Source organism: Bos indicus x Bos taurus, chromosome 17 (genome assembly GCF_003369695.1).
Source record: "Bos indicus x Bos taurus breed Angus x Brahman F1 hybrid chromosome 17, Bos_hybrid_MaternalHap_v2.0, whole genome shotgun sequence".
In the NCBI taxonomy this organism is placed as follows: Eukaryota; Metazoa; Chordata; class Mammalia; order Artiodactyla; family Bovidae; genus Bos; species Bos indicus x Bos taurus.
Window position 1 is genome coordinate 3,561,104 of NC_040092.1, and position 13,655 is coordinate 3,574,758.

The 13,655-nt window shown below is 61.4% G+C and overlaps 1 protein-coding gene across 1 annotated transcript; it reads right to left on the bottom strand.

Annotated features, from left to right (window-relative positions):
* Positions 1-1,449: 1,449 nt before the first annotated feature.
* On the bottom strand, positions 1,450-13,645 carry CCDC157 (coiled-coil domain containing 157). Its single transcript, XM_027513555.1, has 12 exons — positions 13,507-13,645; positions 9,160-9,418; positions 7,271-7,442; positions 5,759-6,383; positions 5,027-5,104; positions 4,463-4,653; positions 3,931-4,107; positions 3,577-3,842; positions 3,010-3,092; positions 2,463-2,728; positions 1,889-1,977; positions 1,450-1,789 (listed from the first exon to the last, which is right to left on the bottom strand). The coding sequence occupies exons 2-12, from the start codon at positions 9,405-9,407 to the stop codon at positions 1,540-1,542; spliced, it is 2,445 nt and encodes an 814-aa protein (XP_027369356.1). The 5' UTR covers positions 9,408-9,418; positions 13,507-13,645; the 3' UTR covers positions 1,450-1,539.
* Positions 13,646-13,655: the final 10 nt, after the last annotated feature.

Genomic DNA, 13,655 nt, shown 5'->3' on the forward strand with positions numbered 1-13,655 from the left:
CCCCCATGAACACACCGTGTGTGACCCTGGAACTGGGACTCTGATGGGGTCTACTCCCGTGATTAGGTTGTGTGGTGTGGCACGGCTGACCTTAACGTGTGGGAAGGTGTCCAGGGAGGCCTGACCTAACCAGGTGAGCCCATTAAAAGCAGAGCGTTTCCTCCAGCTGGTGGAGGAAGAGGAAGTCAGGAATTTGAAACGTAGAGGGGATTGGAGCCTGAGATATTCTCTGTTGCTGACTCGAAGATGGAGGAGCCACGTAGCGAGAAGTTGGACGGCCTCTTGGAGCCAAAAGCGGGCCTGGTGGCGGCCAGCGAGGAAATGGACCTCCATTCGGCAGCTGCAGGAGCAGGAATGTGGCCAGCAGTCAGAAGGAGCCTGGAATCTGCCCCAGTCCCTTGCAAAAGGAATGCAGCCTGGCAGATGTTTTCATTTCGGCCTGATTCTCAGGCCCCGAGCAGAGAACCCAGCCATGCAGGGCCTGGACATCTGACCTACGGACCTGTGAACCGCTGAATGGGTGCAGAGCGGAGCCGGGTTGACAGGTTCACCCCTGGCTCTCAGGCCCCTGCTTCAGGGAGCCGCCCTGTGAAGGGCCTAGTTCAGCGAGCCCCCCAGGCTCCACAGAAGCAGGACTTGGGTTCACCCCAACCACACATGCCCTCTCTTGACCTTTCCCTGTAAACTGAGGTGCTCTATCTGTTGGCATCCTGACCAGGGAAAACTCCCAGAAAGCCAAGAGCACCCCTTCACACCCCTAGAAGTCCTCAGCAAGGTCTTAGCGCCTGTCCTTCACAGGTAAGGGGGCTCAGGACAGGCCAGAGGCTTCATGAGGAAAACCGGACGACTGAGGGCTGGCGAGCCTGGACGCCTCGGTGCTGGGCCCCACGGGACAGGCCTGGGACAGCCAGTCTGGCGGGGGTGTCCCCTCTCTGGCTAGGTAAAGCCTTGCCCTGCCTCCAGTGGCTTCGTGGGGAACCAACCTCCTGGATTTAGAGAAAGCCTTTGTCACTCGTGTGTCCTGAAGGTGAGGCATTCCTCAGTGAAAGGAAGGCTGACTCTGGGGTTCTTAGTGTCCCCACCCCCGGGTGCATAGCTGGGTGGCCCCGCCTGCCTCTGACCCCTTCCTTGCCTCGGGGTCCTCAGCGGGCCATCCCCCTTCGCCCGCACACCCATGACTCTGACCCTGCTCTTCGTTGGTGGGGGCCCGTGTGTCTACATTATCACTTAGCCTTTGCTCTGGCGGCAGTGGGGGAATCAAAAGACTGCCTTTCAGGTAGCCCAGGTGCTAGAAGCTTCCTTGTGCCCTCAGCGTGTCCTTGTCCCCTGTTGCCCGTCAGGAGGAAGGCGGGAGGTTCCTGTCCACAGAGGGCATGCGGTGTGCCAGGCCTCTGCCAGCCAGTGACCCACAGGGCTGGGGACTCAGGAACAGAGAGGAAGGCAGTAAGGCCAAGGTTACCGTGGGCAGGTGGCCTGGGCTTTATTACACCTGGTGGGTTGCCAGCCGCCTGCCCTGCAGCCTGCCCCCCAACTGGCAGGTTACGTGGGCCGCTCCTGGGGCTGGTGTGCAGGGCTAGCCCGGCCACTGCTTGGTGACAGTCTCCTCCTCAGCCTGGCCAAGGCGCGGATGGGGCTCTGGGCGCAGTTGGTCAGGTAGGTTGCGTCCTCTGGGGAGGACTCGCCGGGCCGTCTGTGGGGCCGCAGGGGCGGGGATGCCTGGGGCTGGCCCGGCAGGGTCCTGCCTGCACTGGCTGGCCTGCTGCCCGGCAGGTGCCGCCTGCCCGGGGCCCTGAGGGAAGACCAGACGGCAAGATCCCCCGTGAGTGAGCGGGCTCCCCCCACGCCCGCCACCTGCCATGCGCCCGGCCTCTGACAAAGCCTCACTCACCCCGGGGACGTCCTTGCTGTCTGCAGTGGGGGCTCTGCTCCCTGGATTCCCTTGCTGCGAAGGGCCCAGAGCTGGTCCTCCGGGATCAGCTGCAAAGAAAACCGAGCTCAGCAAGACCCAGGCCCACTCTGCACCCACCAGAGAGGGTGCCACGGAGGGTGGGGGGTGGCTTGCACCTGTGGCCCACGCCTTCCTCTGAGGGGCAGGTTTGGGAGCCTCCTGGGGCCTGTCAGCTCTTAAGCATGGGAAGGTTTGCTTTTGGATGAGGCTCCTGGTGCACTTGAAATAAAGGCTCAAAGGGCTGGAGGGGGCTTGGAGCGGGAGGACACATAGACACCCTCATGCTTGGCTGAATCGTGGGAGGCTTCACAGCAGGCACAGCTAAAGCCACCTGCCGGGAGGGCCCCAGGTGCTGGGAGCAGGGCTGGCGGCGGGTTCCCCGGGGAAGCCCAAGACCTTCCGAGTCCCCAGGGCCGGCCCCTCTCGGGCGGGGCGGCGGGTTCCCCGGGGAAGCCCAAGGCCTTCCGAGTCCCCAGGGCCGGCCCCTCTCGGGCGGGGGAGCCACGCTGCCCACCTTGAGGCCCCCCTGCTGGGCCACCTCCCGGATCTTGGACAGCATGGACCGCAGCCGCCCGTTCTCCTCCTGCAGGACCCGGATGCGGATGTCGTTGGCCTGCACCTGCCTCTCCATGTCGTCCGTGACGTTGCCAGAGCCTGTGGGGACGCACACCTGGCACCGCACCCCAGCAGGTCGGCCTCTCGTGCCCAACGGGACAGCAGTTCCGAGGGCAGACGCACCGTGCCTTGGGCCGGTGGCCCCACAGGCACGGGGAAGTGGGCGGGGTCAGTGCTCCGGGCCCCCACACCTTCCTTCTCCTGAGGCCTTGCCCCTGCTCCGTAGCCCCCTGCCTGTGGGAGATGACCGCAGCCTTGCAGAATTTGAGAGCTGGGGTGGGGGTGGGGGAACTGGAACTCACTGAAGATTTAGCAAATAGGTAAGGAAGTGAAGCTCTTCCAAGGCTACCCGTTTTTGGAGGGCCCGAGAGACAGTGACTCGCCCAAAGGCATGGCCAGGTCCTGGGTTTGAGGGCCAGGAATTCAGCGAGGATGTTCTTTCCCACTGCTGGGGGATGGGTACTCCCCACTGACTGTGAACCAGGCAAGCTGCTGCCGCTTGTTATCTGTTTCCTGGTTCGTCACCTGCCTGTGGGGCGGTCGACAGGGCATCACGAGGCCCAGCACTCAGAACTGATGACCTACGTGACCAGCTAGATCGCAGTGGATCATCCTGCCAGCTCTGCACCGGATTCACCCGAAGCTCTAGGGGCTGGAGGGGTTGGGACGAGAACCCAGGTGGCCTGGCAGCCGGTCTTCCGAGCTGAGTCCCTAGCACTCCCATGCCATGGGGTCCCAGACACTGGACAGTTGGGGTCACTGCGCCCTTGGAGCTGGCCCTGTGGTGTGGTTTGGGGAGATGCCGGGACGGGGGACATGGAAGCTGAGCCAGGGCTGGCATGTGACAGGGCACAGGCTACAGAGGCAGCCAGCCAGCATCTGGACTTGGCTGTGTGACTCTGAGCGGTCACCTCACTGCTGGGCCTCTGTGTCCCTGTCCACACCAGGAGTGGACAACACAAAGCACCCACGTGTCACGGGGCCTCTGGAGGCCACACGACTGCACCCCCCACCACCCTCGCTGCAGGCCCCAGTGTCCTGGCCAGACAAGCCCCCAGCCGCCGGCCGGCCCCAGGCCCCAGGTCCTCTGCACCAAGCCGGGGTCCCTACTTTGGATCTGGGCCTCTGCGGGCCTGTGCAGGTCCGGGAAAGCCACCAGCAGCCTTTCCCGCTCCCTCAGCTCCACGAGCTCCCGCTCCAGCTCGGAGATGGTCAGCCGCAGGTCCGTGGTCGCCTGCTCCAGGCCTTGCTTCTCCCGCTGCAGGCTCTGCAGCAGCTCCTGGGGGCGGGGCAGGCTCCGAGCTGAGAACCGGCTCGCAGCCCTGCCCCCCGGAGGAGCCGGCCCCGCCCTCCGCCCCGCCCCGCACCTGCTGGGCCCGGAGCTGGCACTGCCCCTGCTCTCTCTCGCCCTGCACGCTCTGCAGCTGCTCCTCCACGTGGGCCCGCTGGGCCTCGGCCTCGTCCAGGCTGCCCCGCAGCTCCTCGCGCTCCTGGTCCAGGCTATCCAGCTGCTGCAGCAGGGCTCGCTGTTTGGCCTGCAGGGACTGAGCCGGGGGTGGGCGAGAGGCAGGCCGTAAGGGACACAGGAGGCGACCGTGCCCAAGCCCACCCCCTTGTGCTGCATCCCGTCTGTGCACCGGGGTGCAGTGCGAGTTGTGGAGGGCCGAGGGGAGCCCGACCGACCGCAGCCCCGGGCAAGGCCAGGCCCCCAGGCTTGCAGACCCCGCCCCCTGGACAACAGTTGGCCGACTCCCATCAGCCTGGCTCCGCCCACTTCTTTCGGGTCAGGATCTCCAATCAGGAATTCTGAGGTCTCCAGCATGTCGCCCCTCGGTGGAGTTTTGTCTCCCCAGACCCTTTGTTGTGGGAGCCCAGGCGCGGAGGAGGCCCCAGCCTCACCTCCTGGTGGCGGACCATGCTGTCCACGCGGGCCTTCTCCTTGTCCAGCTCCGTGCTGGCCCAACGGATCTGCTGGCTGGCCCCGTCCAGCCGCCCCGCCAGCAGCTCCACCTGCTGCTCCAGGTGCTGCACCTGCCGCTCGGCCTCCAACCGGTGCTCGGCCTCTGCCTGCAGCTGCTGGGCCTTGCTCTCTGCAGGAAGGAGCACATGTAGGAAGGGGCAGGGCCCGGGAGCGCTGGGGACTCCCTGCACGGCCTCTGCCTCAGGATGGGACCTGGGACCTGGGACCTGGGGGGGAACTGTCACAGCACATCTCTGGGCCTCGGTGTTTGTCCTCAGCCACAGAGTGGGGCTCCGAGCCCTGCCCGAAGGTGGGTACTGAAAACAGAAGGCCCTCTCTGGGTGGGAGGTGGCATCACGCAGCGGTGTGGCCGGTCAGTCCCAGCCTCCTCTGTGGTTCCCTTGGCTTTGCCCCCGAAGCCCGGGAGACAGAGATGGGGGGCTGGTGGTCCGGCCACCGAGGGCAGGGCTCGTGGTGCCAGGCTCCATGGCGGGACTCCTCACCCACGGCCTGCGTGGACTCGCGCTGCTGCTTCAGCTCCCCCTCCAGGGTGGCCACCTTCGTCTTGAGGTCACTTGTTTCTGTGGCAGCCGCGAGAGAGAGGCCCTTCAGAGGCTCCCCGGGACTCGGTGGGGGCTTCATGCCTAGTGTGCCCGGCGCCATGGTGGGACACTTGGGAGGGGCTCTGGGGAGGTGCTGGCAGGCCTGGCCCCTCCACCCTGCTTTCTCTTGGGCGGCTGCCATGTGTCTGCACCTCTCTGGCCCTCCGTGTCCTCCCGGGGGGTTGACAGAGTGGCTCAGAAAGGGCGGCAGCTCGTCCTAGCTCCCTCAGGCTTCACGACCTCCATGGGGACTGGCCCGCTGTGAGGCCCAAGGCCGTGTCTCTTGACGGCTTCTGCGGAGGCCGGAGGGGCGCCTCTGCTGGCTGGGGGTACCAGGAGTTCCCTTCAGTGACCCACAGGAGTGTATGAATCCCCCAGCTCCCTAGCCCCTCTGGTGGGACGACTCCTGTTCTCCAGGACCTTCTGCGTTCCCCAGCGGGATGGGGATCAGGCTGCCGGCAGGGTAACCGGCCTGGGGAGTGCATCCCTTTCCCTGCCTTCCATACCCTGCGTCTCCAGCCCACTCCCAGCCTAGGTTTCTTCCACACCCTTGTTGCAGGGTCGGCTCCTGGGGGAGCCCACGCTCTGAGGGTGGCAGGGCCCAGCGCTGGGGGCCCGGCCTCGGGGGCTGACCTGCGAGCAGCTGCTGCCTCTCGCGCTCCCACTGGGCCCGGTGCTGCTCGGCTTCCTGGGCCTGCCGCTGCCGCGCCGCCTGCTCCTCCTGCAGGGCCTGCTCCAGCTCGCCCACCTGCATCCTCAGCCTATCCTTCTGGCCCTCGGCCTCCTCCAGCTGGGCCCTGAGGAGCCCCACGAGCTTGCCGAGGCATGCCAGGTCTTTGCTCTGCTCGGCCGCCCAGAGGCCCACGGTGGCGGCCGGCAGCGGCCTGTGCCCCATGCTGTCCCGCACCAGCTGCTGGAAGCGGCCCAGCGACGAGGGCAGGTTCTGGCTCTGACACAGGTTGATGACCACCTTGCCCACCTCCCGCAGGCTGCTCTGGACGCTGGTGCACGCGTCACAGGGCACCAGGGCCGTCTCTATGGTCTGGGAGTGGACACTCCTGGTGTTCTCGGCCGTCCCGCCTGGACGCCGCAGCGAGACGCTGACGGGGAGGCTGTCCCGCTCTGGGCAGGCCTGGGGCAGGCCTGGCACTGGGGAGGGTGGCTTGACGAGCTGGGCGGTCCCCAGTTCCCGGCTCCCGGCTGGCTCGCCCTTGGCTGTGGGCTTGGAGGTGAGGGTTTCTCCTTGGTTTGCCCTTTTCTGTGGTCAGGGAAAGAAAGGGAAGGCAGGTAAGGGAGACAGGCCTGGGTGGTGACCCCCGGGGATTTCTGTGACAGCAGCCTCGCCCAATGCTCAGACCCTCAGACGGTATCTGGCAGCAGCGTGAATGGGAGCGCGCCTTCTCCTCTCTGCTGCCTCCGTTACTAAGCCCAGGTCGATGCGGGTACCTGCCTGGCACTGGGAGAGTGACACGGTGACAGACACAGCTGCCGGGCGCGGGGCCCTTGCTGGGTGGACCCATCTGCTTGCGTGTCACTGAAGCCACTTTCGGTTTTGGTCTCCTTCCCGTTATGGCGACAGTGGTCCTGCCCACGGGTGGTTGTGAGGGTTATGGGGTGACCCAAGACAAATGGGGCTCGTTGTAAACCCCATCGGGGCTTCCCCGGGGACTCGGATGGTAAAGAATCTGCCTGCAATGTGGGAGACCCAGGTTCCATCCCTGGGTCTGGAAACTTCCCCTGGAGAAGGGAATGGCTACCCACTCCAGTATTCTTGCCTACAGAATTCCCATGGAGAGAGGAGCCTGGCGGGCTACAGTCTATGGGGTCACAGAGAGCCAGAAATGACTGAGTGACTAGCACTTTCATAATCCCCATTACTCAAACATGCCCTGGGAGGTAAGGACTGTCAGCACTCCCACTGCACAGATGAACAAACTTAAGTTCAGAGTGGGTAGGAGTTTTCCAAAGTCCCACAGTGTAAACTACAGAGCTGGGCGGCCCAAATGTGACCCTCAAGGCCTGCACTGCTACCTTCCAGAGTGGAGCCAGCAGCGGGCACACTGCTCACCTGGTGGACAAGGCAGCTGGGGCTGATGGGCTGGCGTGAGGGTGACCGCAGTTGGGGAAGGGGAGTGGTGGACGCACCTGGAGGGCTGCCTGCTGGCTGAGCATGCCCAGCCTCAGCAGACTGTTCCAGAAGCGTCGTACTGTGAGTCCCACGGACATGCAGGGCCCTGCAGCCCGGGCCGGGGGCACTATCTGCTCCAAGGTCAGGTTCTCCAGGTAGCTCGCGCAGCTCTGAAGCAGCAGCAGGAGCCTGTGGGCGGAGACGGTAGGGTCGACTGGGGCAGACCCTGGTGCCAACACGCCCTGGCACCACATGACCAGTGGCCTCCAGCTCTGGAGACTGGCCTGGGCCTAAGGGGCTCGGAGCATCTCACAGTATGCTCTGCACAACCCAAGAGCCACTTCCTCCAGGAAGCCCTCCCTGAAGGCCAAGCTTGGGGCCTCTTTGGGGCCACCTGGGTGGCAGCACTTCTGCCCGGCTGCTCCCCACTGGACTGGGAGACTCTGGGAGGCTGGGCTTTGCCTCAACTGTGTCCTCGGTGCTCAGGAAGTGCTGGCTGAGTGGCCACCGTACGTCATGGGGCTCAGAGCCTTTACCTCACAGAGGACAGTGCTGAAGCCCCTCATGGGGGAGGCTGCACATGCCTCAGGGTTAGGGCGCGGGGCAGCACGCCCTGTGGTCTCCTGATTCTAGGTGTGTGTGTGTGTTGCGGGGGGTGGGGGGGCTTCTCCTGTGTGACGAGCTGCTTCTGTGACAGCAGAGGCTGGAGGGAGAGAGGTAGGTCCCTCTCCTACCCTGAGTGAGGGGCTAATTTTAAGGTAAAGGGTGTTGGGGAGAGACGCAGGTATTTGCATGGGAACCTGGCTGTTTTAAAAGAAGACGAAGGAACTGTGTTTACAAGACAGACCGGGCAGAAAAGTGACTTTCGGTTGCTGCAGATATAGGAGGGCTGTCCAAACCCCCCGGGGCCTTGGGCAGGCAGGGACTGGGGGAGGGGGTGCTGAGCGCCTCCCAGCCATGCCCCTCTCTGGCCGAGGTGTCCTCCTCTGTGAATTGTGACAATGAATGAGCAGCCTGGGGGTGGGGTGGGGCAGGCAGAGGGTGGCCTGGACAGAGCGGCCAGGTGAGGGCTGGGAAGACATGTCAGCACCAGCTTCCCGGAAGGCCATGGGTAGACTAGGCTGTGCCTGGCAGGTAGGGCTTGACCCGTCCAGAAAGGAGTGGGTGGGGCCTTCCTGGGAGAGGGTGCAGCAGCGGAGGAAGGGGGGTGTGTTCTGGGCTCACACCCCTTCAGCCCCTCATAGGGTCCCAGAAGTGCTTTCCCGCCCACAGCTCCTCTAGGCCTCTGAGTGGTTACCCTGGGGCTCTTTGTCCCCAGGCAGGTCATCCCCAAGCCACTGGGGTCCCCGCCTGTCGGCCCGTGACCTCGTTAGCATGCAAGGTTTGGAGCACGTGGAACCTGGGCTGCGGTCGCCAGGGAGTGGAGGCCGATGACCCTGCTAACGTGAACGACGCTGTAGAAGCCATGGTGCTGCGGGGGGGAGTCCAGTGACCTCTTCCCAGCAGGGCCAGGGTGTGGACAAGTGCACCCCGTGTCTGGTGCCGTGACACAGAGAAGGGACAGGATAGAGCCTGTGGTGGAGACTCTGAGCAGCAGACGTAGCATCCTCGGCGTGCAGAAACCCTAAGAGGCAGCTGGAGAAGCAGGTGGCGGAGCCGCGGTGCCACATGGACCGACGGGGTGGCTGGCAACTCCCTGAAGATGGATGGTGAGACACGGCGCGACGCGGCATGTCGCGGGTGGAGCGGGTGCCGTGAGGGCCTGAGCTGACCTGTCCCTGGATGGCACGCACTCAAAGGTGATGGCTGTCACCGCCGGTGCTGGAGGGGGCTCCCGGGCTGCTGCTGGGCTTTGAGGGGCGGGGGCCGGCATCCTGCGGTGAGCAGGTTCCGGCGAGGCCCTCACCTGTCGATGACCAGCTCCAGCAGCACAGCGTGGGCCAGCTGCGTGAACTCGGGGTCACCCGGCACGTGGTCGTAGTGCTCCAGCAGGGCCACCATGTCCAGGTCACAGGCCGCACGGTCGGGGAACTTCCAGGAGGGGAAGCGCACGGGCCCGGCGCGGGAGAACACGTCGACGATGGCGCCCTGCAGGTCGGTAAGGTCCTTGCGCAGGCTGTCCATGCAGGCCGGGCTGCCCAGCAGGTGCGCCATCCTCGTGGCTCCTGAGGTGGGGCAGAGAGGGCCCCCCCGAGCCAGAGCTGCATGGCTGCTGCTGGGGGAAGCTTCTGGAAGCCCCAGAAAACCTGCTGAAATCCAACCTCAACAGCGGGGAGAAGTCTGATGCCTGGCCCCCTCGGGACCTGCTTGTGGGTGACCTCACAAGCCTCCCTCTCATCCGCCCCACCTCATGCCCATACGGCCGAGTCCATCGGTCCACAGCTCCTCTGAGGACCTGTGTGCCAGGCCCCTGCTAAATGCTGGGTGCCTAACAGCTGTGTTCCCAGGCAAGAATACTGGAGTGGGTTGTCATTTCCTCCTCCAGGGGATCTCCCCAACCCAGAGATCGAGCCCGAGTCTCTTGTGTCTCCTGCATCACAGATGGATTCTTTACCTCTGATCCACCGGGGAAGCCCATTTATTTTTATTTATTTATACAGCTGTGCAGGAGGATGTACCTGCTGGCCACCCCTCTCTGAGCAAAACCCTGGACAAGCTGCTGACAACTGAGAGAGAGCCGTAGCTATAGCATGACGGGGAGTGCTGGGCCACCCCTGGCCACTGTCTCCTGCTTGGGCTACTCCTGCAGCTGCCAGCTGGGCCACGGGCCTACCCGCTGGAATCTGATCCACTTCTGCTATGGAGATCTGGGCCAAGCCTACCTGACCACATTACACTGGCCGGCTGCCCCCCGGGACTCTCTCTGGCTCTGGGGAGAAAGGCCGCCCCTGGGTACACCCCTCCCCTTGTCCTCTCTCCGCTCCCGTCCCCTCCACTCAGCACACCATTGGCTACAAGCGGCAGTTCCCATGCGGGCACTCATTTCTGAACCTGTGCCCATCTGTTTCCTCTGAGTCACACCTCTCCCACTGCAGTGTGACCTGGCCACCTGGGCGGGGACCCTAGGGCCTGCCTGTACCCACAGGGGCAGGGAAACCCAGAGGGCCCCAGGGTAGTTCCTGAGGGCCAGCCAGCCTCCCAGAGGACTGGCCCTGTCCTCACGTCTCTACAGGTGTCTGTCCGTGGAGCTGGACGTCTGAGTGTGCCCGGCTCTCGGACCTGCCTGCCGGCTCTGGGGCTCAAGGTCAGATGCTCAGTTAGTGGCCTGGCTTCCCGTGTCCAGCCCTTCAGTCCCTGGGAGTAGATTAAGGGAGAGTGAGGGAGTGTGCACTCTGGGAGGGCTTCCTGGGAGGAGGTTGCCGTGGAAGAAGCGGGCTGCCCCAAGCGGGAGAAGCAGTGAGGGCTGCTGGCCTTGAGCTCAGGGCACTGCTGGCTCTGACCACGGGACCTGCTGGGTGTCACTCCCCAAATCCACCTCCTTTAAACAGATGAGGGAACTGAGGCTCTGGGAAGTTAGGGGGCTAGGCCGAGGTCACTCAGGGAGCTGGCATTCTTGCGTCCAACATCTCTGCTCTGACTTCAGGCAGTGCTGCTCTAGGAGTCTAAAAGAAATAATGTCTAAAGCACTGTCTAAAAGAAATACAATGCAAGCCACATACAGGACTGAAAATTCTATACTCGCCACATTAAAAAAAAAAGTAAAAAGAAAGAGGTAAATTAATTTTAATAACATACATTATTTAACTTAATGTACCGAAAATATCTCTTCAATGTGAAATCAGTATAAAGATATTGTCTCAAAAATCCAAAGTGTATGTGACATGGACAGCACATCCCAGTTTGGACCAGCCACCATTTTCAAATACAGCACCACATGGGTTGGTGGCTACTGCATTGGACAGAGCAGGGTAGGGGGTCAGATCCAGTGTTCAGTAAGTGGACAAAAAAAATGGTGATTGAGTACCTACTATGTGCTGGGCACTGTCTTTAAAGAATAGGGACAGAGCAGGGCACACAGCCCAGTCCACCAGCAACAGCCACCTATGGCTGAGGGTCTCTGCAGGGAGTAAGTCATGGGTGTGACAGTACAGCAGTTCCACCCACAGGTGGGGTGATATAGGTGGAAATACACACAGGTCACACACACACAGGTCAACGTCCCACGTACATATGTTGCCCCAGTGATGACGTCTCACGAGATATCACCCATGAGATGTTATGTCCCCAAAGGATGAGGCAGAAACAAATGGAAAAACCGACTGAAACATTCCGGTTTCCCTTCCTGGAACTGCAAGAAGGAAATAAATAAAGCAAGCAAGAAATCCCACCGTGGGAGGAGGGGTTCTCAGGAGGTAAAGGACCTGGAACTCAGGAGCTTGCTTGTGTAGACACAAAGACACAGTAACCTGTTCGCCCTCAAATAACTACAGTGTCCCTCTGGGGCCAGATGTTAGATCATGGTTCTTTTCTAAAAATATTTATTTATTTTTGACTCTCTATTTGTGGCATATGGGCTCGGTAGCTGTGGCGGGTGGGCTTAGTTAGCCCCTTGGTATGTGGAGTCTTAGTTCCCCCATCAGGGATTAAACCTGCAACCCTTGAACTGGAAGGTGGATTCTTAACCACTGGACCACCAGGGAAGGCCCCAGATTCTGATCCTGATGAGCAGGAGCAAATGCCAAAGCAGCAGAATATACAAGAGGAGAACACAACACTGAAAAAACATCCGAGGTTACCCTACATCATTTCTTCCGAACAGCGGCAATTTGCACATATAAGCCTGGTTTGAGAACCACGTGTGTGTGTGTGAAGTGAAGGAGCACTGGACACAAGCTTTCTCCATCATTCCTGGGTCTTGAGGAGAACCCTCAGCCTGAAGCTTCCCTGCACTGCTTCTGAGGTCACACAAATGATGGCACTAACTGAGCCACCACTACCCTGGGTGGGAGCAGCTGGTAACCTTGCCTCTCCATAGGTCCCTCAGCCCAAGGTGGATTTTAACCCACAGAGAGTGAAGGAACCTTTCCTTCACTCCTGTTCAACATTCAGATCCCTTCTTTGTCTTAAGCCCTGGGACCCTACCCCTCAGGTAAAGATTATGCCTACCTCCTGACCAGTGGGCTTCCCTGGTGGCTCAGACATCTGCCTGAAATGAGGGAGACCTGGGTTCGATCCCCGGGTCAGGAAGATCCCCTGGAGAAGGAAATGGCAACCCACTCCAGTACTCTTGCCTGGAAAATTCGATGGGCAGAGGAGCCTGGTATGCTACAGTCCATGGGGTTGCAAAGAGTCAGACACAATTGAGTGTTTTCACAAATCCTGACCAGTGAACCCATGGAAATGCTTTGGAAACTCTAAACCCATCTATATAGCAGCGTCAGTCTCTGACTCAGGATTGCTAACTGCCTGGATACCCCGGGGGATACTGAAGGAATTCAGTGAAGACAAAGCAAGTAACTGCACTAGGGAACAGTAAGAAAGGCCTGGGTTTGGATTCCCACTCCACCATGTAAATTGAGGATCTGTAAATGAGTTGCTCTGGGAAATAAATGATGGAATAGATGTAGTGTTTGGCACAGAGTCTATCTAGCTCATGGTACATGTTCAATAAATCCTAACTTTCGTTATAATTCTACGTTAACAGTAACACTAACATCAACCAGCTATGGTGTGAGAAAGAGACACGGGAGGAGACTTGGGAGGGCATCTTTTCCTGTCACTCCCCCCGCCACACCCCCATTTCATCGGTGAAGAAATTGAAGTCCAGGCAAGGCTTCAGAGCCAGACACATTCTGGAGTTAGGAGGGAGGGGAGAGGGGAAAGGGAGGAGAAGCCCCCAGGAGGAGAAGCGAAAAGAGGGGGGTCGGGGTGTGCTAGGGGCGGGGAAGTGGCCCGCAGGGACCAACCTGCAGACGTGAGGGGTGGAGCCTAAAGGAGAAACCTAGATCTGAGTTGGTCCACCCGGTTCGAGGGCGGGACTATGGAAGGCGGGGGTGGAACTGGAAAAGACAGGACCTCGGGAAAAGGGACCAGTGGGAATTAGGGACTGAGACTTGGGAAGGGGTCTGGAGTACGTGGACCTGAAGCAAAGAGGAGCTTGGAAGAATAGGCAGGCGGAGATTTGGCCAAAGTGGGAGGCCAATGGGAGAGAACCCGGGACTTAGAAGGCGGGGTCGGAGGGAGAGGGGAAATGGCCTGGCAGAGTAAAGGAGGCGGGTCCGGGCGTTGGGGCGGGAGATGTAAAAAGTCTCACCAGTCTCCGGCGTCGCAGCCTCAGCCCCTGTGTCTGGCGGGTTCTTGGAACCGCCCCCAGGCGCTCCTGCAGCTCCGGTGATCCAGTGCAAAACCTAGCCCGGCTCCTTGACCGCTGCCATGGCAACGGCGTCTCGCTCGCGGGAAGGG

What these genes read in the sequence shown, in the direction of transcription:
- CCDC157 (XM_027513555.1), bottom strand. Translation starts at nt 9,407, where the DNA reads ATGGCGCACCTGCTGGGCAGCCCGGCCTGCATGGACAGCCTGCGCAAG. An exon ending in CGAGTCCACGCAGGCCGTGG is followed by an intron (nt 4,654 to 5,026) that starts GTGAGGAGTCCC and finishes TCCTTCCTGCAG; the next exon opens with AGAGCAAGGCCCAGCAGCTG. An exon ending in TGGGGCCTGCAGCGAGGGTG is followed by an intron (nt 3,093 to 3,576) that starts GTGGGGGGTGCA and finishes ACCGCCCCACAG; the next exon opens with GCAGGTGACGAACCAGGAAA.